Source organism: Chelon labrosus (assembly GCF_963514085.1).
Source record: "Chelon labrosus genome assembly, chromosome: 21".
Lineage (NCBI taxonomy): Eukaryota > Metazoa > Chordata > Actinopteri > Mugiliformes > Mugilidae > Chelon > Chelon labrosus.
The window spans coordinates 9,197,089-9,221,548 of NC_140354.1; the positions used below are offsets into that span (position 1 = coordinate 9,197,089).

The following is a 24,460-nucleotide window of genomic DNA, read 5'->3' on the forward strand; positions in this document are numbered from 1 at the left end:
CGGTTAGCAGTAAATCCAGGGGAGAAAAAAAAGGACTTTATATAGGCGGGCCGTTAAGTTACTGATTCTTTCATAATCAGTATTGCGTGCCTCACATGGTTGTCGAGAAGGCTGGATGTGAAAAGCCGTCTTCAGCTTTGATACAAATCACAGGCTTCACATGACTGATAATAAAGCTGGAAGCTGATTGGCCGCGAGAGTTCGACGTGAAGGCATCCTCCGCCGCCATTGGCCCAAGTGTTTGTCAGTCATTTCAAGTTTCACGCCCCATTTCTCGATGTGACGTTTTACAGGAACATGGCGCTTTGGAGGAGAGGGGTATCCTGATAGTCAGGGCTGTTGATTAAATCCACTGTAGCCATGCTCATTTAAATAACGTCAGGGTACACACGCCAAATATGAACGGTCGCGAAAGGTGAACGCTCCCTTCGTCTCCATGGACACCGGAACACCACATTCCGTAGCTGTGTTTGCTGTCGTCAGCTGAAACTGTTAGCATCGGTATGCTAGCCGTAGCTAGTTAGCTGGGGGATAGCTAGTCGCTAAACCGACAGAAATATGCTATTCTTATGTAGCCAGCGTAGACGCTAGACGGTTTATCAATGATTAAAACACATTACTCGGCATCAAACCAACAACCTGCTTAAGACGACGATTTCGGTTTGCTAAGATTTCGGTGGCTCAGCGAGGAGGATGGAAAGCCGCCATGGATCTGTTTTGTTGCTGGCCAGTGCGATTTTTCTGTCGGCGTTGTGGCTGTCTGAAGGTGCCCCTCTTCAGTATCACCAAAGAACAGGTGAGACAACTGACTGCGAGTTGAAACACAGCCAAGCGACTGGTCACTCGCTCACTGTGCGTGTAGAAATATAGCGGCTGATTCTGTTAGCTTAGGTTTGCTAGAATGGGTAGCCGATGCTAATAGAAGCTAAAAGCTAACAACACCACCAGTGTTGTTGTATCTCCTGTTGACCTGTGAAGATTGCTGTCAGTGTGAGGGTGCTCGTTTGTTTGGTCACAGAAACCCCAAAGATAACACATTTGTTTTTTGGCAGTATCTGAAAGTAACTGTATGTCATTGTCACGGCTCCTCTTCACAGTCAGACATAAACAGACCTTTCCTCCTGCCCTGTCTAGTCAGATTGATATTTAACACCTGGTAACAGTGAGGTGTTAATATTAAACATCTTACTAGAGCTTCAGTCGGACTGAGATGATAACATTTCAGTAGGGTTACTCAAGTTATTGACCCGTAACCAAGTTTATGGCACAATATAGAGAGGATGTTGTCCTACCAGCATGGAAAGAAGACTCTCTGAACTTTGATTAATGTGTATTATATTTTCCCTACATCACATGTTTTCGTCGCAGATGTGATCTTGTGATTATATGAAGATTATATGAATACTGTTTGACATTTTGTTGTGATGAGAACATTTCATATTTTGATAAAGATACGCTTGTTCTGGACAGAGTTAAAGAAACGTAATGACGTTGACTCTTATCAATGTGACTTTTGAGAAATATGTGTTCTTAGCAGCTTGATAGACAGAACGTTTAGGGAATTGTATGATAAACTACTGACCAATCATCAGCGGATAAATCGGTTGTAAAAATAATCTTTGTTGCAACCCCGGTGATGTGGCTGATTTCAGTCCACTTGTAGGTACGTAGGGGTTTTGCCATTTTCCATATTCCTGCCGCTCAGTCTCGGTGTGTAACACATTCCAGTCTTATCAACATCAGTCAATGATTAGCAACAGTGTTGTTTGCTTAATCATAGTACAGCATACAGGAAAGTAGTGCTGCAATATAAGCCCACTTTTTATGCTTTTATTACGTGGCAACCTGCTCTTCGCCCCACTTTCGTAGTATTCGTTTACCAGCCCGTACAAATGTGGCACACGCATTCTTGATTGTTAAGTTTGAAGTTAATTATTGTGGGTGAGATCACGCATAGAAGAAAAATACCCGTGGTAGTCACTTGCAGAACCAGTCTTGAAGTGACTCGTGCTCTGTTTACGTACATCAGCTATGGGTAAATGTAGACTGTTACAGTTTAACGCAACTGCGAGTGGAGTAGCCAGGCGACGTTGGCATGTTTTGTCTCTTAGTCAGAGTGGACAGTGGTCTTTCATTACTCAGTAATTCAATGACTACTAGCATCCTGAGCAGTTTATCATTCATGCTGCTCTCGTAGGGACAAGGCTCTGTGTTCTGTGACACAACATTAAAACCACCAGCCTGGGAAGTGAATACATTGGTGATCTCATTAAGATGTAATGTTCTTTTGGGGAAATCTGGGTCTGTTTATGTGGTTGTTACGGCAGTGGACAGGGGTCAGCATGAGCACCCTGACTGGTCTGCAGTCCTGTGTGTTTGGACACCTTTCTGTTAGAACCAACATTTTAGCAATTTGAGCTACAGTAGCTCGTCTGTTGGATCAGGCCACCTGGGCTGGCCTTTGCTACCTAAATGCTGAGCCTTGGCCGCCCGTTCGCCGGTTGGACCACATTCGACAGCTACTGACCACAGGAGCTGCAGTTTCAGAGACACTCTGACCCTGTCATCCAGGCATCAAAATCTGTCCCCTTTCGCTCAAATTTCTCCACTTGTCCATTTTTTCCTAACACATCAGTTCAGAAGATGAACTGTTTACCTTGCTGCCTACAATATATCCCACGCACTGACAGCTGACATGATAACAAGGTAATCGCTTGACCATGTGATTATGGGTGACCTGTTCTGATTAGAGATTTTATTGTAACCGTTTGCAGGGATGCAAAGCGAAATTACAGGGATGCATTTGCATGCTCCCAAACTAAAAAAATAAATAGTAGTTATGTCCACTGTTTAGAGATGTAGCAGAAGAAGAGATGTTCTTTTATTAACATCACAGGATAAAGTCAACCGACGACGTTTTGTTCGCTTTTACAAATGATTTGCTGTTCTGTCTCACACCGAAACTCGTCATGTCACCTGAAGTTTACCCCACATGGGACTAACATGCACAAAATGACATGGTTATTAAGTGCTAATATTTCCCTAAACAAGGTATTATCAAAGATTTACACAGCTTCTCTCAGTGCCATGGAAAATTCCTTCCAATCAGGGAAGTTTGTTTCAAATTAGGTAGTTCAGAGACATTTTTGTTGTGACAGGGCTGCTGTTCTAATCGTTTTCTGAATACTAGTGACCATGTGAATGTACCTGCTGTTAATCAATATTGTTTTAAAAAGTTGAAGTGCATGAATCTAATATGGACCTTTACAAGACACAGATGGCCGCTGGTAGTGGCTGAGATACCTGGGCTTTTATTTGAGTGCAGACAAATCTCAGACTAACCCAGGCACATCTCCCAGACATTGCCGCTTGTCAATACATACATCCACCGCTGAGTGAAATGTTCAAAAAAATGGGGTCAGGTCCTCCTCTACGTAAGTGCCTACTGAATTATGCAGTGCGCAGCTGAAATAAAGCGTGGCAGCTCCCTGCCATATTGGTCCCAAAAAACAAGTGGAGTCATTTGTTGGGCCTGCCAAGTCATAATATGAACCCATGACTCAAATACAGCCTGACTGGGGAGAACTGATCCCATGGAGCGCTGCCGTGACCCAGCTCCTGTTTGTTTCTATCTGACTCCTGCTGCTGCTTCCTCTCTGGGAGTCCTGCGCTGCCTGGAACCCCGTTGCCCCGCTGATAGAGATGGAGGGTGTTTATATCAAAAAGCAGCCTGCAATTACAGCCAAATGTTTTTCACAGGATTGTTGTGAAATTAAACTCAGAAATTGTAAGGGGCAGAAATATTTGGTGCCTCACATTACATATTTTGCAGCCATATGAAACGGGACATTATGATTAGTTTGCTTTTAATTTTTGGGAAATTGTAGCCGATTAAGTGTATCTTATAAAATCTTTGTATTTCACATTAGGATGGTCAGATTCCAAGGGTTATGATTCATGGTATCTGTTTGAGAAATGTCATTTTCTCATGGTGTAGTGGAAAGCCCAGTGGATTCCCTGCCTCAGTATGGGACTGTGATAACACTGACCTGGTTGGGATGGGGGTGTAGGGTGCTGGGCTGTTGGCTGACATTAGAACAGGCCTATAAACGCATGCAGTGGAGTTTTTTTTTTTTTTTTTGCATTAAATTTATGGACATTTGTCTGTGAACTGTGCGGTATCAGCAGCTCGGTTTAACTGCCCCCACCTGACAAATTGCCGTGTTTGTTTGGCACACCGCAGGTCTTTGTTTGCCCTGCTAATGTACTTTGACACTGTTCTCTCCTATCAGACGCCGTTAACATCTGTAGATTGCTTGTTTTGTTCGTTACTGCTCTGATATTTTTGGATGTGTCGTTCGGCTTTTCAAGCTAATCGGCGCCTGATAAGTCTCTCCTTGTATTTTTAATCATATCGCACTTTTTAAAGCTGTTCTCTGTGGTGACTTTCCCACACTGATGCGCCAGTAACCAGCAATGATTATTTTCCAGAGCTTAAGAGGAGAGCAACTGGGACAGTGTAGCTTACATCAGCTAGGTGTGGGAGTTGTGGAAGTAACCAGGGTTCTATGATCACCATCTCTGGTGGTCTGGAAGAATAAAACATGATCTGGTTGCCCCAAGACATTCCTGATGCTTTGCGGAAAATCTTGCGATTCATTAACGAGCTTAAAGACAAACGTTTCCATTTGTTTTTTGTAATTCTTCTCAATGCCAAAAGGGAAAGCCAAAGGTTCCTAGCTGTACCTTTTTATATACAACTTAGTATTGTGTAGTCTGTGTCCTTGATCTAACACACACACTACAGAGAGACTTTTGTTTTATGTATGAGCTGGGTTCAGTTATGAGGAGAAATTCTTTTGTCATCTTCCTCATTCAAATTTCATGCGCTCAGAGGTTTTGACCGATTCTTGTTGGAGAGAGTCAGTCACGCTGGACTGTTGGAGTCGTCCTCTTGGGCCTTTCATTTACATCTGAACCACAAACGCTCAGACTTAGCGAAGCCCTTTCGTCTTTCATGATAAATGACATGCTAAAAAGCTGTTGTTAACACAAATGGCCATTTATAACTACATCCACTAGGCCTAGTTAATCTTTAATTCCTCTTCTCATCAATATTTCACTGCGGACGGTTTCTCCGTTGCAGTCTTTTAGCTCAGCGGAGAGGTTTGTAGAAGCAATCCAGGAGAAACCCGTCGTCTGTGATTATGCTGGCCTTCGTGGCGTTGCGAACTTGTTTTACATCACCGTAATTGACCTTTGGCTAAGCCCCGCCCTAGAATGTAGATTGACCAGTCACAGCCAAGAGAGCTCCCACAGGGGTCCGACACTTTTTCCACAGCGCTCCATTGACTTTAACGCAGGCGTCTCATATTTTCGGTCTCGGCAGGCTATACTGTCGGTATATATCCAGCATCCAGGGTATGGATAAGCCCAATGATGTGCGCGCAAAACCCTGTGGAGCTAACCAAAACATCACCGTTACAGCTTAAGTTGCATAGTTGTTGATACGCTAGCACACGCTGAAGAAATACAACGTTATACGTGCGTAACGTTAGTCCGTTTGCTTCGTAATAACGATTATAGAAGTGAATAGAGACGTACCCAGCTTTGCATGAACAGTGTTGCTCCAGAAGAGAATGTCGGACGTAGCAACAGTAACTAAGGGGGGCGGGGCTTAGCCAAAGGTCAATTATCTTTTGACTTTCCTTAAAATAAAGTTCAGTTAGACCGAGTGGGAGTTGCAGCGGCGCACAACAAACACAAACCAGTTTTGGGCTCACAGTTCAGTATATTCTGTGTAGCAGGGGAAAATATCAAAGAAGCAGACATCAGTGGGGGAAAAAAAGATCTAATGCAAAGAGAACAGCCATCTTAAGTCATTTTGTCACTATTGGCTTGGTGTTCCTTGATACTGAAATAAACCTTGATCGTGGCTGAGGCTTTTCATCATGTGTAATGTTCCCCATGGAGTTAAAATAATAGCTGCTCTGTGCCCTCTTCTCTCCTGATGTGCTGTGCTATCAAGATACTAGTGGGAAGGTTATTGCTCAGCTCTTGCCCCTTTACCTCTGGTTTGTTTGAAGGGAATATTTTATTTATATACATGTTTGTGTGGTCGGTTAAAGCTACAGTTTGGAACTTTTGTCTTCCCCTTCTGGCTGAGGAGATAATTACACAAACACGGTCAACCGGTGTCAATGACCCATGCCTGTGTCCTACTATGGTCCCTCTGTCCCTTCTTTCAATGCGCTCCAGTGAGATAAAGCCACAACAGTGGTGATCTGTGTTTGTTCTCCATCGATTGCTTTCTTGTTCAAGACTGTTATCCTTCCTCTGAACAGCAAGTTTTGTTTTCTGGAGCGTCTGAAATGTCTTGAATGCACGACTCTCCGTGGATCTTGAATTCACAGAACCTTTGTTACTTTTGTAACCTCGTGTTTTTACACTGGTTTGTACCGTAGTTTCTGTTGGCCACTCAGAAGCTCTGGCAAACATTGGTTGGTTCACAAGGGCTTAAGTGACACATCAGCATGACAGTGCAAGAATCTTTTTTAGATCTATCTCCTCTGCGCAGCACAAGGAATGTCTTTTGATTATATTTTATTGGTGCTGCATTTGTTATCGGTTTAGTTCTTTATCAGTTTTTGTGCCCTGGGAGCGAGCTGCAGCAACGGTGAAATGAAAATGAGAGTATTTGTTGAGTTTTTATTTAGATTCACATGGGAATTGGTGCTGAGATGAAACATTCCTCGATTCCCATCCCTGCACAGCAAAGGCTATTGAAATCAGTGAAAATTACATGTGTAGATGTAGAGCGAAAGATACATTTTCCTTTTATTTGACATTGTGAGTTCAGACCATTCGTGTTGTGGCCATACTCAAAACCTGGACCGAATACAGGACACCTAGATGTGGATTGGTATTCTGTATGTACAGTATTCAGCAGACATTTCGATAGGAGACTTGGCAAGTGTATAGTCCTGTTGCGGAGTGGCAGACAGGTTGTGCCTGACAAGCCACAACCAGTGGGAGACAGAATAAACACAGGAAGGAGAATAGGGAGGAGGAGTGTGCCACAGAAGTTCTTCGTATTATTTCGGTACACTCTCATTCACTCACACACGCAATGACATTGCGAAATGTGTCGTAGTAGGCTGATGTGTACATTTATGACAATACTATAAAATGTAGTGCAAATACAAAGTAACTGACGTGAAATGCTTCATCATCTTACTGCACTCAGTCCTGTCCACTTGCCACTTTCAAGACTGATTGACGGTTGCAATTGACATTTTATCCCGTTTCAAATTAACCGAACAAGGAAGGAACCTTTGCGGCTTCTTCACTTTGACCGTTCCGCCCCCGGCAGAACAATAACTCAAATAAATAAACGCATTCAGCAAGTGCTGTGAAAACAAAAGTGATATCCGTAAAAGATGACTCGAGCTGCAGGGAGGAAGTGACTTTAACGTCGTCTGACTGTTCGCTCGCAGCAGCGGTGATGACGAGAGGTGCGGCGACCGGCAGTCGTACCTTTCAAAATGAGCAGGTAGAAATGAGCCGTGACATTTGGAAAGCGGGGTGGACATGTGGTGGTGGAGGAACATCGTGATGGACTCTCAACGTTTTTTTGCCAGAATAACTGTGAACATGACGGGTGTCTTTTTTAATACATAGGCAAGGTGGTTTAGTGGTGTCTGTCTTTTGTAGGTTGATGTGATGTGTAGACCTTTGTTTGACACCGCACAACCAGATTTGTGTCTGAGCTTCTAGTTGTGTTCACATGTTGTGTAAATACGGATCTGACACCACAATTCTATCTCCTGTGTACTTTATTTATGTTACACACCTGAATATTCTGGGATAAACTGGGCCCCTGGACTATTTTGGGTGTGACACAATCTTCAGTACAGAAGATATTGTGCTAAATTGGACCTCAGATGCGCTAAAAACAGACAGCTCTTGTTGTATACGTGCTGTTCTGTGTTTGTGCGGTGAGTGAACGGCAGCTGAGCTGAGCGGGCCAGTGGGCGGGACTCAAGGCGCCTGTCAGCCCTGACACTTGAACTGCTGGGCCAGCAGCATCCTCACTAGAGCAGACCCACACCTGCTGTCACCGCTACTGCACCATCAGCCTCTAATTGGCCCGTGGACACCCCCACAACTGTCTCTCCGAATGGCTGATTAAGGATAGAAGTTGGTCGTGGTGGTTTGTGGATTGTCATGTCAGGTTTTCCAGAAATTGCAAACCTCAAAAAAAACAAACAAATTTTTATATGATTAAATTATTGTATGTCTTTAACAACTTGGTGTTTGTTTCCACTGCAGAGAAGCATCAAGCTCAAGAGGTTGCATCATAAGACCACCGTGCAGTTTATTTTTGTTCTTAAGCTTTGTTGTGGGTGGATTTAGAAGAATAAATAACACGGCTGTCAGGCACCATCCTTTATTCCCTCCTAAATTATTCTTGAATTTGTGAATCGGAGCCCCGAATGTGAATGATTCAGCACATTTCCTCTTGTGTTTTTTTGTCGTTTCAGGTGGAAGCACAGGGGACACTTTGTCTGTGTCTCTCTACCTGTCCCTGGTGGTGTCATTGACGGTCCTTGTGGCCTTGGTGGTGTTGCTAGTGAACTGTGTGACCTGCTGCAAGGAAAGGGAGATCAACTTCAAGGTGAGAATTGTGGCCGGCAGGAAGCCAGACGGACGGTCGCAGCTTCACAGCGTGACCTGATGAATACGCAGCGGTCGGACGGATCGTTCTGGGCTGCCTCTCAATTTAGTTTCCATTGTAAAAGATATGCACTACACACATTTGCTACGCTATCTTGGCACTGCTGTTGTGATCTCAGTATTATCATGCTTACCATTTGTGGTGTCTTAGGAGTTCGAAGACCACTTTGAAGATGAGATCGACTTCACCCCGCCAGCAGAGGACACTCCTTCTATGCAGTCGCCAGCCGAGGTGTACACCCTCGCTGTCTCTCCTGTGGCCCTGCCCGGACCCCCACACCTTGAACCTCCGGCTCGAATCTCAGGTCAGATACAACATGTACACATAAACAAACATCGCCTGTAATGTGCTTAAAGACACAAACAACATCCTGTATTACAATATAGCTTAGCTATTTAACCAGCAGCACTGAAACAGATCTGCTCTTTGACAGTCCCATTGGCCATAACGTCCGTGATAGCAAATAAGGCCTTTCTTTTTTTCTCATGGATTGGAGTCATTGTGGCAACAGACTCTTAATTAACATTGTTTTGTGTTTGGTGTCGCAGACGGATCCACAGGAGTCCAGGTAGCACGTCACAGCCTGAGTTACATCCAGGAGATTGGCAATGGGTGGTTTGGCCAGGTGAGATTGATCTTCAACATTAATGCTGTATTATGTGTAGTGCTGACCGTATGGCATATGTTTATTCTTTATTCTGAAACCCCCCAAACCCTACACCCTTGCACACAGCTTTGCGATTGGTCATAATATTGCAGGGAATTTGGATTTCGAGAAATCAGGAAATTAATAATGGAGCCTCAGCAGTGAGTGTGGGCACTGGCGTTTATTGCTGTTTTGTGTTTCATGTACCAGTGTACATGTATATGAATGATCATATTTGATTGAACATCTAGGCCACGCGTAGAAATCAATTCTTTAATGTACACACTGAGAAGGCTGCTCCCAGACGCCTCAGAAGGAGAAGGATCTGTGTGTGGGTAACATAACTGCAATTGGCCTCAGACTATCTTGTCTAACAGGTCTCGGCTCGATTTATTTGGTCTGGAACGGAGTGCGCTTGTTGTGTTCACGCCGGCTGAAATGAAACCACCTAGGTGTGAAATCACTTTCAAAGAAAGAATGTTGTGATCTGGGCCACTGACCGCACAGATGACAACCTAAAATGTTGATGCAATCTCATCCTTCCCCTTTTTGTTTGTTTTGTGCTTAGTCTAATGCGTTCTTTGGTGTCATCAGGTTCTTCTGAGTGAAATCTACACAGACCCTGGTGGAGCCAGAGTGGTGGTGAAAGAGTTGAAAGCTAATGCAAGTGCCAAGGAGCAGAATGACTTCCTGCAGCAGGGCGATCCGTACAGGTAAGCACAGGTTTCTTTTGTTTTTCTCATCGTTCAATTTCCCTCAGTTCATTTTAAAACACGATTGAATGGGAAGATAGAGACGGAGTGAATGTGGTGAACAAAAATAGCCGTGACATCCCTGTCATGTCAGCAGCACCCTCTACCTTTCCATTCACACACTACATCAGACAAAATCTCATCTAAAGTTTTTCTCTCATACACACTTAAACACAAAATCAAAAACCTGTTATGCTGCTTTGTTTTCAGAGTGCTGCAGCACCCAAACATCCTCCAGTGCCTCGGACAGTGTGTCGAGGCCATTCCCTTCCTGCTTGTTTTCGAGTACTGTGAAATGGTGAGTGAGCACGTGCCACACAGTTAACCGTGTGTGAATACGCAAAGAGTAGTTGAATTTGACGCTGTTATTGTTAATAATTCATGGGAGTCAGCTTGATCTCTTATGAATAAATGTGAAATCTGTCATTTTGAAACATTGTGCAGTTTTTTTTTTCTTTTGTTTTCCAGTGTCCTGTGATTTGGAAATGGTTGTACTACTTGGCATTTAGCACCTACTCACATAATTGGCTTCAATTAATTGAGAAGTCAGCAAAGTGGCTCTAGTCTGACAGCTCCCAGATATTTGGGGCAGTTGTCCGTTCCTCTTGTATATCGTAGGCGACTCTCCTCATCTACCATCTGGATTGAAAGCTTACTCTCTCAAACTCAAATGAACCCTTCACTTTATCTTAATATAGTGAAGTCACTCACACTCCCATGAGGACAGCTGATTTACTCTCTGTTTATCTTCATATATTCTGTGTGGGCCGGGCCCCGACTGAGAGGGAGCTCCCTCCCTCCCCTCCCTCCCCTCCCTCCCTCTCCTTCGCCTCCTTTCTCCACTTCTCTCCTGCAGCCGGAGTCGCGTAGTTACTCTAAGCCTGGGACTTCTCACATTCCCACCTCGCCCAGTAAAGCAACAGGCTCCATTTACGCTCCTTTGGTGTTGGCTCCACCAGTTGCTGTGTTTGTGCATTTTTATGGTCAGCACCTTGTGTTTGTTGGCGGCTGTCAAGTGGTCACTAAAGTAAACTAATGTGTTCCTGAAGAAGCCCAGTGCCAGTAATTAATGCAAAACAGTGTTACCACTTTTGTCTGTTTTATTTATCTAAGTAGGATAAACCTTAACTTGTACTTAATGGTTGTGTTGAGGGAAATCTTAATTTTATGTTAGCTCTCAGTTGCCTGGAACATAGAAGTTTACGCATCTTTCATGGGAAAGCGTAAATGAATTTCTGCCGTTAAGAGGATGTAAATGGATTGAGTTACTCCAATCATTTTTCTGACTTGGTAACATATCCCCAGTCCGGCTCTGCTCATCACGCCAGGGCCGGCGTATTGTCAGCTGTCCCGAGCTGGCAGGTGTCCTGGCATTGTGGATTTTCCCAGCCAGCTCCAGTAATGTCTCTGACAGGACATGGAAGTGACTCAAGGTGAATGACTTATCACAAATGCGTGCGAGTCATTAGGGAGGACAGCGCGATGAAGAGCGGGCCCTGTTTGTCGGAGGCGATAATGTGTGAGGGTAGCACAACTTGAGTGATCTCTATGCCCGCCATCCCTCTCTGGATGAATATGAGAGATTCAGCCGTGTAGAATGCTGTCTTGCACAATATGCGTTTCCTTTCTTTAGCGACTTGAAGTTGCTTTGCTTGCACATCGCAGCACCACTAAATAAAAGGCCTCTTGTCTGTGGCTTCGCGCCGCTCGATGCCGTGTCAATCATCTAGTAGATGTCGAAACATGAAACGCGACACCGCAGCTGCGCGGCGGACAAGGTGAATCCCCAAAAAAAAAAAAAAAAACGATATACTGTGACGTTCCCCCCGACAGCCCGTTGATTGATGGCGGTTTTTCCGTCTTGTATCACCCTGACTCGAAACATTTTTGACATCAAAATACATCCAGCAACTGGCGCAAGGGCTGCAGAATGTCACATACCGTCATCTGAGTGACGGCTTCCAGTGCATGGATTCAGTTCAGTTCAATTTTATTTATATAGCGTCAGTAACAATACAAATTGTCTCAAGACGCTTTACAAAACCCGGCCTGAAACCCTCAGAATATTGCTGATCTTCTTCATTTATCACGGTCGTCACAGAGATAATAAGTGTGACTGCTTTTGCTCTTTATTTTATTGACTTGGCATTTTTAAGCTGTATATTAGTGGTCTTGGTATGCCTTCAAGCATCCGAAGCATTTCAGTTCACCTTGTGGCCAAAGTTGCCGTCATACTGTTGGTGTCCTTTTTAATTTCCATAGGCTAATTAGCCTTTTCTAAACTGGCTTTACCAATAGAAGCCGTAATAATTAATATAATCTCCCCACAAAGATGCCCTTTTCTTTAAGCGGCCCACTCACTTTTAGGTAAGCAAGCTAACAGTAATCAGAATGCAGTCTGCCCAGTAGGACAGACTCTTAAAATAGATTTTTATTATTTTTTTTTCCCCCCCCGGATATTTTGATCGTGGAGCGGCTGGACGTGAATCTGGGCGCTCGGAACTTGGCACGTACCTGTCATTCATGGGCCAGACCCAAGCCTTAATTGTTTTGGCCTTTCACAGTTAATGTTATTTCATTAACAGCACTGGATTCCCACAAAGCCCACCCCCGCCCCCTACCCCAGCAACCCACCCACATCCCCCTCCCGGAACCCAAACCTAATCACCTGCTGCTGAACCTTCACAAATAAAGACAGGCATGTGGTGTCGCTTACCATACATTGAATATAGCTCTTCAGTGAAGACCCCTTCCCAGAGCTGTGGATCATTTTTTTTTTTTTTCTCGAGTCGAATGTGGATGAAGCAAACAAATAGTGCTTACGTAAGATGACCGATCTAAGCTGCTTTTGGAGAAATGGCTCGGGGGAAAAGTAAACCCTTTGTACACAGCACCACGGGCTTGCGCGCTCGGTGACTCCATTTGACATTTTTTTCATATTAAGCGACTCGTGGCGTGCGTACAGGGCTTCCTTAGTAGCTCATTCCTCAGGGGAGTTCCATTCTGCTGGCTAAACAGGAATCCCCTTCATTCCCTGTAAACACTGAATATGATCTGAACAGGACATATAACACACATCCCTTTGCTTATGCACTTAGGAAATCACAGTAAAATAAAACCTCAATTATTATTTTTTTATGCACCACATCATGGTGTAATGTCTGGAAGGCTCTACATACAATACACGCTTTGTACTGAAAGCTGTTCAACTGCATTCTGTTGCGTTTTGGTGAATGATAACCACAGGTGTCCACAGAATTTTCCGTCCAGCCCTGGGTTATGAACTTGCCCGCAGCTTAGACCTGTTGTAATTCAAATTTACAGTCTGTTCTGGTTCAGTCCGTCCAAAAAAACAATCTATCTGTAATCTGACGCTTCTGCTCCAGCTTCATTTTCATATACTGACTTCTCACGGCACTGCCATCATGTCACCGGTGTGCTGACCTGCTAGATTCTATCTCGCCCTCATGCGTAAGTTTGTTTATCGCGATGAGGTGTAATTAAAGCTCGAAGCGCCTTGACCTGCTTCCCTCGGGGGGAACCTTTTTATTTTCTACGCTCTTCTCGCCGGCTCCGAAACTCAACCGGATGCGGGGCAAGTTTATCGATCTGAGCGAGAGTTATTTTATTTATAAATCCCAGTGACACAGCAGAGAGGTCCGGTAAACAGCGTTACCCTTATTTGGCTGTGTCACACATCAGCGGGGGGGAGAAGTGCTGAGGAGACAAGAACAGGGGAGTGTGCTGCCTCTGTGTGGCAATCTCTGCAAACTGCAATGTAGTCGCATCACTTGTTCAATTCACAAGTCCCTTCAGTTTCTATAATGCAAAAAAATAAAAAAAGCAGGTTCTGCTGCATTCGTTGAATGTTTATGCTCGATGCTGTTGTGCTAACGGATCTGTGCGTGTGTGTCTGCCTTTGTGTGTCTCTTCGCAGGGAGATTTGCGGGGCTATCTGTCTCAGCAGGACTGGCTGTTCAGAAACGCTGAGTTGCTGCAGCTGCAGAGGATGGCCTGTGAGATTGCTGCCGGTGTCACTCACCTTCACAAACACAACTTCCTGCACAGGTAGCACTTCAGATCTGCAGCACTTAAGCAAGCGCACGGAGTTTTGACCCACTAAGCTAAGCATTGTTTTACTCAGCGCTCAATACAGCTGCTGTTTAGGGTAATGCACGCGCTGTTAGTGACAACCAGACGCAAAAACGTTGTGATTGTGTCATTGAATTGCATCCTCTAGTTGTATTTTTGTTTTAAATGGAGGAAAGTTGCTTTTGTCTCATCACATCCTCTTGTCCCTTCTCTCCTGTCCCATCTCTCTCTTTTGTTTCTGTCTCTCTACCCTGCAAAGTATGTTGGTTTAATATAATTAATCCATTGCTCATAACATGTTCAGGTGTAAACAGGGGTGCAGGTAAACCAGTCAGTTGTTTGGGGGGCCCCTTCCTTTCCAGTATTTTGCGATGACCCCCTCCTCCCCTCTCCACAAGCTTGGGAGGGCCCTTCAGTTCCAGTACTCCGTAACCTCCTCTAGAGGGTTGAATCTTCCTTGTGCTTCAACTTCACCCTCTGTCCCAGTATAATGTAAAAAATTCAACGTATATATTTTTTTCTCCATGAGTATTACCTCATTCTGTTCAGGAACTGTACAGAGCTGGTTCGCTGACACATACCTGGGGATTCCCTGGACCTTTACCATGTTACCTAGGTTACCCACACAGATTGTCTGTTAAATAATATGCTTCTGCAATGAAAATATAAATTTAGAACAGTGCTGCTGCCTTTTACAGACGTCCACCTACATAGTGACCAACTCCATGTGGAGAAATGTTTGCGATCAATGAAAAAAAAAAAAAACTTTTTTGCTGATATATGACAAATAGTAATTTTACTTGGTGTGTACATGTCAAGTGGTATTCACAACGTCATAAACGCTGTGTGATATAAACTTAAAGACACAGGTCTTCTCTAGTGCCGACTGTCCAACCAGTCTCAGGGGTACCAGTGTTCTCCAAAAATGGTGTGTACAGCAGAGAGGCTGCGTTTCATTTTCATTTTTACCCCAGCCAGTACTGGACGTCTGGCTGCCGGGCAGCAGGGGTTCAGTGGGTGTTGGGAACTCAGAGCTTGGGGGTAACATACGATGCTCTGCTCATCAGCTCTATTTTGCATGCTCAGAATAAGCTCACAAGGTTCCAATTACACAGCTCCCATGCATTGCCACAGTGTCAGCTGTCCGCTGCCAGAGGGATATGATGATTCTGCTCTTTGCATGTAAAAGGATAGCCTCATATTGGGCGTTGTGTTTTAATCCCTGTTACAACTCAAAGGCAGCTCTGCCAGCTTCGCTCGGCGCTGAGCAATTTATTTTACAGTCGTAAAAATATTTCCGTGGCACCTTTAACTCAGAAAAATGTGAAAGAAAGGTAACGCTGAGTATGGCCACGCGTTTGGCAGACGCGCGTGAGAGGCTGGTGAGGGTTCGGCGGCACAGACACAAAACCCTGGGAGCCGTGTGGGCTGATATCCAAGCCTGAAACCTCAGCTCTGTGGTGCAAGGGTGAGAACAGACCGGCAAAACGGCAAAACACATACTGTACTGTGTTCCATTAATATGTTTTAATCAGAAACTGTGGAAAGAAGTGTCTTACGCAGCAGTGTACGGTGACAGGTCTTCAAGATAAGTCAACATTCAAAACAGTCAACATGAAAAGTACACACATCGTTTTAATGATTCTTGAATGGACAAAGTAGTTTTGAGGAGTAGTTTCCATTTCCTCTTAATCAAAGAAACTGTGTGCAAGCTGCGCAAACGTCTTATGGTATGAGAATGATCACCCCCACGTGCCGTGCATTAGCCTTGTAGGGTTAAGATGTTGGGCTTGTTTCCCTACTGCTGTGGTACTGTATGTCAGGCCGTCAGCCAACTGCAGAGGACGGGAGACAGGGGGGTTTAAAATACATCTCCATTTATCTTACACGGGTTTCAGTGGGTCTGACAGCAGCTGGGCCGCGCTCACACAAGACCACTGGTGTCAGCAGCTTTTGTCGCTGGGTGGGTAAAAAGGACTTGGAGCTTGTGCAAAGGGAATGCCGCGAGGCCACGGAGCAACCAAAGTCCGCTTCTTTATTCACAATGCGTGCTTAATGCGCAGACGGAGCCTCGGGGATTCGTGACGCCCCCTCCTGGCAGACTAACAGAACATTTGCGTAGCCTGTGTTACCCCTCTAGAAACCATATCCTGCTGCTGCATGCACAAGTCAGGAATAGCCCCTGTATGGGGCTTGTTGCAATGTGAAGAGCAGAAACAAATGACAAGGCCCTTGTGCTAATTTCCTGTTGATGCTTTATCATTTGTTGTCCTTGCCAGACTCTCCTTGTGAGTCTTGAGTGGTAATCGTAGCTTTTGAGCTAAAACAAACAAACAAATGAGATGGTGGTATCCTTTATGACTTTAATAAAACTGGTTTTGTATACCTTTACCTTTAACTTCATCAGCTGAATATTTTCATATATCCAAATATATCTCACCCTGATGTTTTGGTCAATTCTCTCACAGTGATTTGGCTCTGAGGAACTGCTACCTGACTGCAGATCTTACAGTCAAAGTGGGAGACTATGGAATTGGACCCTACAGATACAAAGTAAGCAAACACCTCATTTTTAGATTTTTCTCGATGTAATTATTACCGTAATAACCTGCATAGTCTTGTCGCCAGGGGCTGGTTACACAAAGACGCAGGACGCAACCAGTGACGGTTCTGCGGCTGGTAAACCGTGTGAAAACATGCACACAACAAAGTGGCTCTTCAAAATCTGGCTGCCCAGTGGTGCAGCTGTTTCCTCTCACAGCGAGATGGTTCTTTAAAATCACTCAGAGTCTGTTCAAAGTACAGTATGCCAGGAATAACACTGTAAAAACTACTTCGTCCAACGTCTCTGTTGCACAGTTAAGTACAACAGTCAATGATAATGTTGATTACAATCAAAAAGACAGTGACTGAAGAGTCTCTTGTTGAAGTTTTGGGAACCTTGAGGTGTTCTCTGGGTCCTCACGTTTCTTTTTACCATTCAGGACTCGTATTTATATGTCCTTCTTAAGACGGTTAAAACTATTCCACTTTACAGATCCGATGTCTGGCTAGTTTGATCAGCCACAGTCAGAGTGTATCATTGTGCAACCAGCCCCAGATCATATGTCAGAAGATAAATAATTTTCATCAACCGTAAATTTCCCTGAAGAATTAAGATCATCCTCTGGTGTAACTTGACATGCTGCATATGTCTCAAGGCAGTTCTGTCTGCTGCATTCCTTAAATACTGCTGATCTGTGTGTTTGCCTGTCTGAATGTAATGCTCGTAAGATAAGGTCACCCAGCGAGTCTATTTCTGTGAAGAAAAGGGGGAGGCACTGCACCGCCTCAGCGAGAGCTAATAAACAGACAAATTTCCCTCCGCTGTAGTTTGTTTTTAATTAGGCCACGTTTCCGCAGTTATTTGCAGCATTTCTTCCCGTGTCCCTTTAGGAGGATTACATCATCACGGAGGATGATGTGTTCGCGCCCCTGCGCTGGTTGGCCCCCGAGCTGGTGGGTGAGCGTCACGGGGGTGTAATTACCATGGAGCAAACCAAGCCCAGCAATGTGTGGTAGGTACCACGTTTCAGCCCTGCACTGGCACTGGAGGCCAACGATAAAACCCCATAACGCATATTGAGTGCGTGTGAACCTGGATAATAGATATTCTAGGTCAGGTCCTGTAACTAAAATAAACACTTGTAAAATAACTAAAGTATCACATTAATGAGCCCATCTCTTTCCTGAGAAACAAGCCCTAATAACAGAACTTGTAAATTCTGGACACTGGAAACGACTCTGGCACTTCACCAGCTAAACGTCTCTCCACACTGTAAAGCCTTTACAAGCTCCTACCTAAATGTAGGGCTGATTCCCCTAATGCTTTCCAAACATAAGCTGTAGAGTTACATAAGGTAGAGCTATTTACAAGAACCTCATTTCCCCCCTAAAAAATGAATACGTTTATAAAATTTCAGCAGACCAAATGATAAAATTCTGAGTCTCGTTTCTGAGCTTGGATTTTCATAACAACGCACTGGTGAGGTTTTACGATTTTTCTTTCAAGCAAGCCACTGTAAGGTCATTTTCTGAACTATGATCCCTCCTGCAGTCAATTGTAACAACCTTTCCTTCTCGTCACCTGTCCGTAGGGCCTTGGGGGTGACTTTGTGGGAGCTCTTTGAAAATGCCGCTCAGCCGTATCCACATTTTTCTGACCGGGAGGTTCTCAATCACGTGATCAAGGAGCAACAAGTCAAGCTTTTCAAGCCGCAACTGGAGCTTCCTTATTCTGACAGATGGTAAGGCTTTGGAACATGGGTTCAAAAAGTTATTTGGCTATTAAAATGGATATTGTCTAAAAAAAAGAGATGTCGGTTTTCCCCGTACCTGCAGGTTTGAGGTCTTGCAGTTCTGTTGGCTGTCTCCTGACAAGCGGGCCACGGCAGAGGAAGTCCACCGTTTGCTCATATATCTGCGCATGCAAGGCCAAAAGGACATAGAGGAAGACTTCGAGCAACGCTGGGATGCGCTCAAGCCTAACCCGTCCACGCGGCAGACCACTATTAGCCACTCCTCTTTCCCAATCTTGGAACAGTTTGCCGATGATGCCCTGCGACAAGAGATCGATGAAGTTCTTACCGTCACTGAAACGAGCAAAGGACTGAGCTTTGAGTATGTTTGGGAGGCGGCCAAGCACGACCACTACGATGGTAACCACGGACGCTCGGGCATCGACACAACGCTGAACTACCACAGCATGTTCTTTCCTGTTTCCAGGGAAGACATCCAGGCCCACTTCCCCGATCCTTTAACCAGAGCAGCAGGGGCAGAAAGTCGTAACACTCCTTCAGGAATTCCTGGGATTGTACCAGTATTTGATGCTCAAAAGCCATCTAGTGGGAACGAATATTATATACAACTAGAAGAACAAGGGGAGAGCACGATTGGGGAAGATGGGAATAGAGGACAAGACCTGGGCTTCGGTTCAAGCCGGCAAGACTTTGTTGTTCTCCAAGATGTCCGTCTGGACGAGTCCAGCACAGACGCCGACTTTTTCCACCAAAGTATTGACTCAAAGGACTCGTATTTACCAGACAGCCACATCTGGTCTTCCCTTGAAAACGACAGTCCATACCACGCCAACATTTTCACCGACAGTGGATCAAAGCAAGAGGACTCTCCTGCCTGGAGACAGGGTTTCATGGAGCTACCGGAGCGCAATGGCAACCCCTTCCATGAAAGTGCACCTTCAGACGTCCAAGAGGTGAACACGAATCAAAGCTACGGGGATTCTTTTTTAGGGGAGCCCAGTAACTCGCCGGTTCCTGTGAAAGTGGAGGGGCAGAACGCGGACGGGAACAGTCTTCTGAATTCTGAGAAACTAGCTGATAACTTTGTGTTTCTCAAAGACCACAACCTGATGAAAGAAGGCTCTAGTTTCTTAACTGCACAGCAGAACTTTCTTTCACCTGGTATGGTCCACGAGCCTGAAGACACATTCAGAATGAATTCTTGGGACAAGCTTGACACCTTAGGCAGCTTAAACGCTACAGATAGTTATTTAAAACCTGCAGCAAGTAGCACATTCTCAAAATATGAACTCTTGGACTCTCCAAGTCCTACCTTGGGAGAGTTCCGCCAGTCTCCGGTAGAAAATGAAACACTGGTGCCTTCCATTACAGTGGTCGCAGAAGACAACGCAAGCAACCAGCCGACCATTAGGAATAGCTCTTCCACCGACGACCTCGTTCTGCTGCAATCCTCAGACAGAGGTGTAGACTCTGGTTTTGATTCTACCTCGGAGAGGTTTGAGGTTGGCGTTGGTAAAACCGATGGCCACACCGCTGCATTTTCTGACGGTGCCACTACAGACTCATGGTGCACAGATGCCAAAATTCCCAGCATTGAAGACGACACTGGAGCTTCAAAGGATAGTGCTCACCCCACAGGAGGTGAAACGTCTGAAAAATTGTCTCCAGATAATGGACACAATGATGACCTAACAAGTAATGATCTGCTGAGCGAGCTGATTGAGGACGCAGATATAGAACTAGAAACCACTCTGTCTGATCACGAAGAGTCGTTCATGGACGCTAATGGACCTACGGTTGTTAGATCTTCTCTCTTGGTTTCTGGTCCGTCTTTGGACCAGATCAGCCAGGACAGCTTACTGGAAGACAGCATGTCCACCACCGTCCCAACAGTAGACAATTCCGCTGAGACGCCAGACTCTTTAGACTCCCTCGACATACACAGGCTTGGGGAACACGGGGAGGACCTGAGTGCTCAAATAGCCCAACACAAACTCCAGCCTCCTTACAAGATATCAGACAGCGGGTACGAGACTGAGAACCTGGAGTCCCCCGAGTGGAACTCTCAGCCAAACGTCCAAGACAGCTCCCCCGTAAAAAATGGCACGAGCGTTACCAAAGAGCAAGAAGAGACGGACGAGCTCTCATCTGCGACAAGTCTGGTTCCACCAACGATCGTTATCTCTGAAGTAGAGGGTGCGCGGGAAAATCTCAACGGGGATCCCAGCGAAGACCAGGAACCGGAGGATGCGGCTCCGGCCGAGGAACCATGTATGGGCAGTAATTACAGAGACTCTGCCTACTTCTCCGACAATGAATCGGAACTTGATAAGAAGGCTGAGGAAGCGCCTGCGGAAGGTTCTGTTGAAGTGACGTGGCTGAGGGACTCCGCTGACGACGCTAGTGGGGCAACTGGAGGTCCAACACGGGAAGTTTCCAAGGAGAAGGATATTGAGTCTTTATTTTCTCAGCAAGAAGCACAGGCTGAGGTCGGGCCAACACCTGGGGCTCATGTTGTGGACCTACCTCAAGAGGCTTATTCAGACGTCGCAGAGAAACGAGAGAGCGAGGTGACGGAGTCCGCCGAGAGCCGCAGCGAAGGAGGAGATAAATCAGAGCTTTTCAAGAGCGCGACATTTCCTGATCAGCTGAGCCCAGCAGAAGATCCACAGACCTCAGCGCTTCCTCCCGCCGCCCCGTCAAAGCCGGAGAACGCGGTCCACGCCAAACTGGTCAGGACTTACGCCAGCGACGGCCATAAAATAAAAGAGCCGGACATGGAGGGGCGTTACCTGGGGAGGCGGGACGGCTCGGCTCTGGACGGACAGGAAGACGGCGTGGACGCGGACGAGGAGGACGAGAACAGCGACGACTCCGACGACGACATCCGCGCCTATCAGCTGCACAGCTCCAGCTCGGACAGCGAGGACGAAGTCGTGCACCCGGTGCCGCTCATCGTCTCAGATGACACCAGCGCGAAGAACCTGAAGAGCCTGCTGAAACCCACAAACCTCAACGTGGAGGGATCATCTTCCCCGTTTTCTGGGAGGCGCAGTGCAGACAACTCCAGAAGAGCTGTGTCTTTCTTTGACGACGTCACCGTCTTCCTGTTTGACCAGGTACAGTATCACTCTATAGTCAGTATCATTGTAGTTTTATAGGTGTAGCTTTCTTCTAATCAAATTCTGATGTGTGTTCATTTAGGAGACTCCCACCAAGGAACTGGGTGACCATTCCTCAGGCTCAGACAGTCAGGTCCCGGAGTTCAGCAGCCGTGTTCCAACTGCCAGCTACCTGAACCGCTTCACCAACTCTGAAAGCTCAACAGATGAAGAAGGTAACGTCCACGAGCCGCTCCGCGCGCACAGCCGCTAGAAATGCTCCGTGCCGTCTGACTCGTTTTTTCATGTCTTCCAGGCGGCGGATTCGAGTGGGACGACGACTTCTCCTCCCCTGCAGCTGCCTTCCTGTCCAAGACGGACAAAGACCCCGTATCTAAGGCAATGTCCTCCTCTCCGGCATCGAGCTTTTCCTCTCCGACCCCTGCGGTGGCTCGCGCGCTGGAGACCAGCTGGACCAGCTCCTCCAACTACTCCCGTTTCTCCATCTCACCGGCCAGCATCGCTAGCTTCTCGCTTACGCATCTTACCGACTCTGACATCGAACAAGGAGGCAAGTTGAGCAGCGTGACCGCATGTGCTCTCGGGATATTAGTTCACTGTGTCATGTTTTAGCAGCCTTAACCCTCTTCTTCCTCTTTTCTTCACACCAGGAAGCAGTGATGGAGAAAAAGACTAGCGTGGCGCGCGAAGACGTCCTTCATCATCCCACGACTGAGAAACGAAGCCGCGCTCAAATTTTTTTCGGGGAAGGAACGGCGGGTGCGGGCGACGCGACTTGTGTTGGCAAACCGCGGCTGCTTCTCTCAGGCAGGGCCGTTCCCCGCGGCCGAGAAAACGGACATTCAGCGAATAAGACGGACGAGGCCCCTGCCCCGGTCCGAGCCCTCACACCTCAAACTCCACTTTAAGTTCAGTGCAATTAAAATTCGGAAACAAACGAGAGCTGATTGCTTTAAAGACTCGTCACGTGCATTCCAGGTGTTCGGCTGCTTCTTCTTCTTTGTCAGGACGTTTGCTTCAACCCCCTAAAAAAACACTTTATTATTATTATTATCAACACACTAAGCGGGCGAACGTATCACTACAGCCAAACAGGAATAAGCTCTTTGATTTCAGCAGAACTAAAACTGAAAATCTTTTTTGCTTCATGTTGTGCGATTATTTCTGTGGTTGCCTTCGTTGGAAGATTTTTTTTTTTGTTTTGTTTTTGCGTAACTTCTTGCTGTGTGATGTGTTTAATCCCAATCTCCTAATCGGAGAGAAACTATGTGCTGTAGCAGCTTTTGGATAAAATGGTATGTGACTGTGACACCATCCGAGCATAGGATGTTTGGAAAACTAACAATCCCTCATCTACGGAGGCAGCACTCTCTATATATTCCTTTATTTATGCGTGAAAGGAGCATTTACGGCGTTTTTTTTTTTTTTTTTTTTTTGAGACATCTTATTAAAGATGGCGGGTGTTAATCTGACAAGGATTGTTTTATCAGTCCTTCACGTGGGTGATTCAACTGTAAGACAGTTGCGAGGAAAATCCAGCTATTGCTTTTTGTAAACCTTTTAATCCTCTGAAAATGTGCAGGAGGCTGCTCGAACGTTTTCATCTCAGCTGCTAGTCACTGGGTCTACCACTAAGGAAAATTTCAAATCGCACATTTAAGTGATTTTTTTTCTTCTTTTTTTTCTGTAAAAAGCCGAAGATTTTATTTTTAAAAGACGTCGCGACGACGAGGAATACGCCAGGAGTCGTTGGTGAAAGAAACGTGCAATTAATTTCGCCGATCGGTTCGGTCCGTGGGACGGCGTGGTGGTCAGGTCGGGGACTTTCAGCCTCACAAGAACTCACTACTAGAACAAAAAAAAAGAAAAGAAGAAACCTGCTGCTTTTATAAAGTGTCATGGAAAGAGTTGTTTGCCTTTTTTATTTTGTGTCAAATTTAAATTTAATTATCAAGTTAGTTCAGATGGCATTTGTTTTCCTCTTAAACCACCCTCGTCTGGTTGAAATTGAGGATTCTATTAACGTATCGTATCGTATCGTATCGTACGATACGATATGATACGATACGATGCATTAATCGTATCGTATCGTATCCGATACGATACTATTAATGCATCGTATCGTTCGTCCCTGTGGCTGCAGGAGGTCGGTTTGGGATGTGTTTATTATGATCAATTCCTGCAAATGCTTTTCCCTCTGATGTACAGAATCCATTTATATGAAACTGTAGCTGATACAGTTGCCGAACAGATCTTTACTTTTAAAAATATTCTGCCACCGACGAGCAGACGAACAGCTGCACTTCACCTGTAGTAGACGTCCATCTCACCTGCCCCCCCCCACACACAAGGCACTGTACCTTTGTTAACCTCTGTTGAAAAAAAACCAGCAGCCTGTGCTTCAGTTAAACTTGAACATCTATTTAAGGAAATCTTGTTTTATTTGACTACAGTATACATTTGCTTAATCTTGCACATTTGAAAAATGTAACTTAATGTTTGAACTGTACTGATGTATATAAATGTTAATTTTTTTTTTTTTTTTCGTCTGTAAATGGGAAATGATGTAACTGAGTTATAGGTATGAGGTTTCATTTTGTAACTTAAATCGGAGGAACATATCACGGTCGTCGGCTAAAAGCGGTTAAATTAAGACACACGGAGCGGATGTGAATTCATCCTGTCCTTTAAGACTTGTAGATTTAAAAACAAAAAAAATATTTTTACTTGATATTGATCATGCTTAGTGTAATTGAATGAAATGTTTATAATTACACTGTTTAATATGAAAATAAATGCAAATGAACTTCTAG

At 45.2% G+C, this 24,460-nt stretch overlaps 1 protein-coding gene across 1 annotated transcript; it reads left to right on the plus strand.

Moving 5' to 3' along the window:
- lmtk2 (lemur tyrosine kinase 2) lies at positions 1–24,451 on the plus strand. Its single transcript, XM_084571068.1, has 14 exons — positions 1–796; positions 8,544–8,677; positions 8,888–9,041; positions 9,286–9,362; positions 9,978–10,096; positions 10,346–10,433; positions 14,073–14,203; positions 16,696–16,780; positions 17,663–17,784; positions 18,364–18,513; positions 18,608–21,644; positions 21,730–21,862; positions 21,943–22,201; positions 22,302–24,451. Exons 1-14 carry the CDS (start codon positions 694–696, stop codon positions 22,321–22,323), a joined length of 4,614 nt encoding a protein of 1,537 aa, XP_084427194.1. The 5' UTR covers positions 1–693; the 3' UTR covers positions 22,324–24,451.
- Positions 24,452–24,460: the final 9 nt, after the last annotated feature.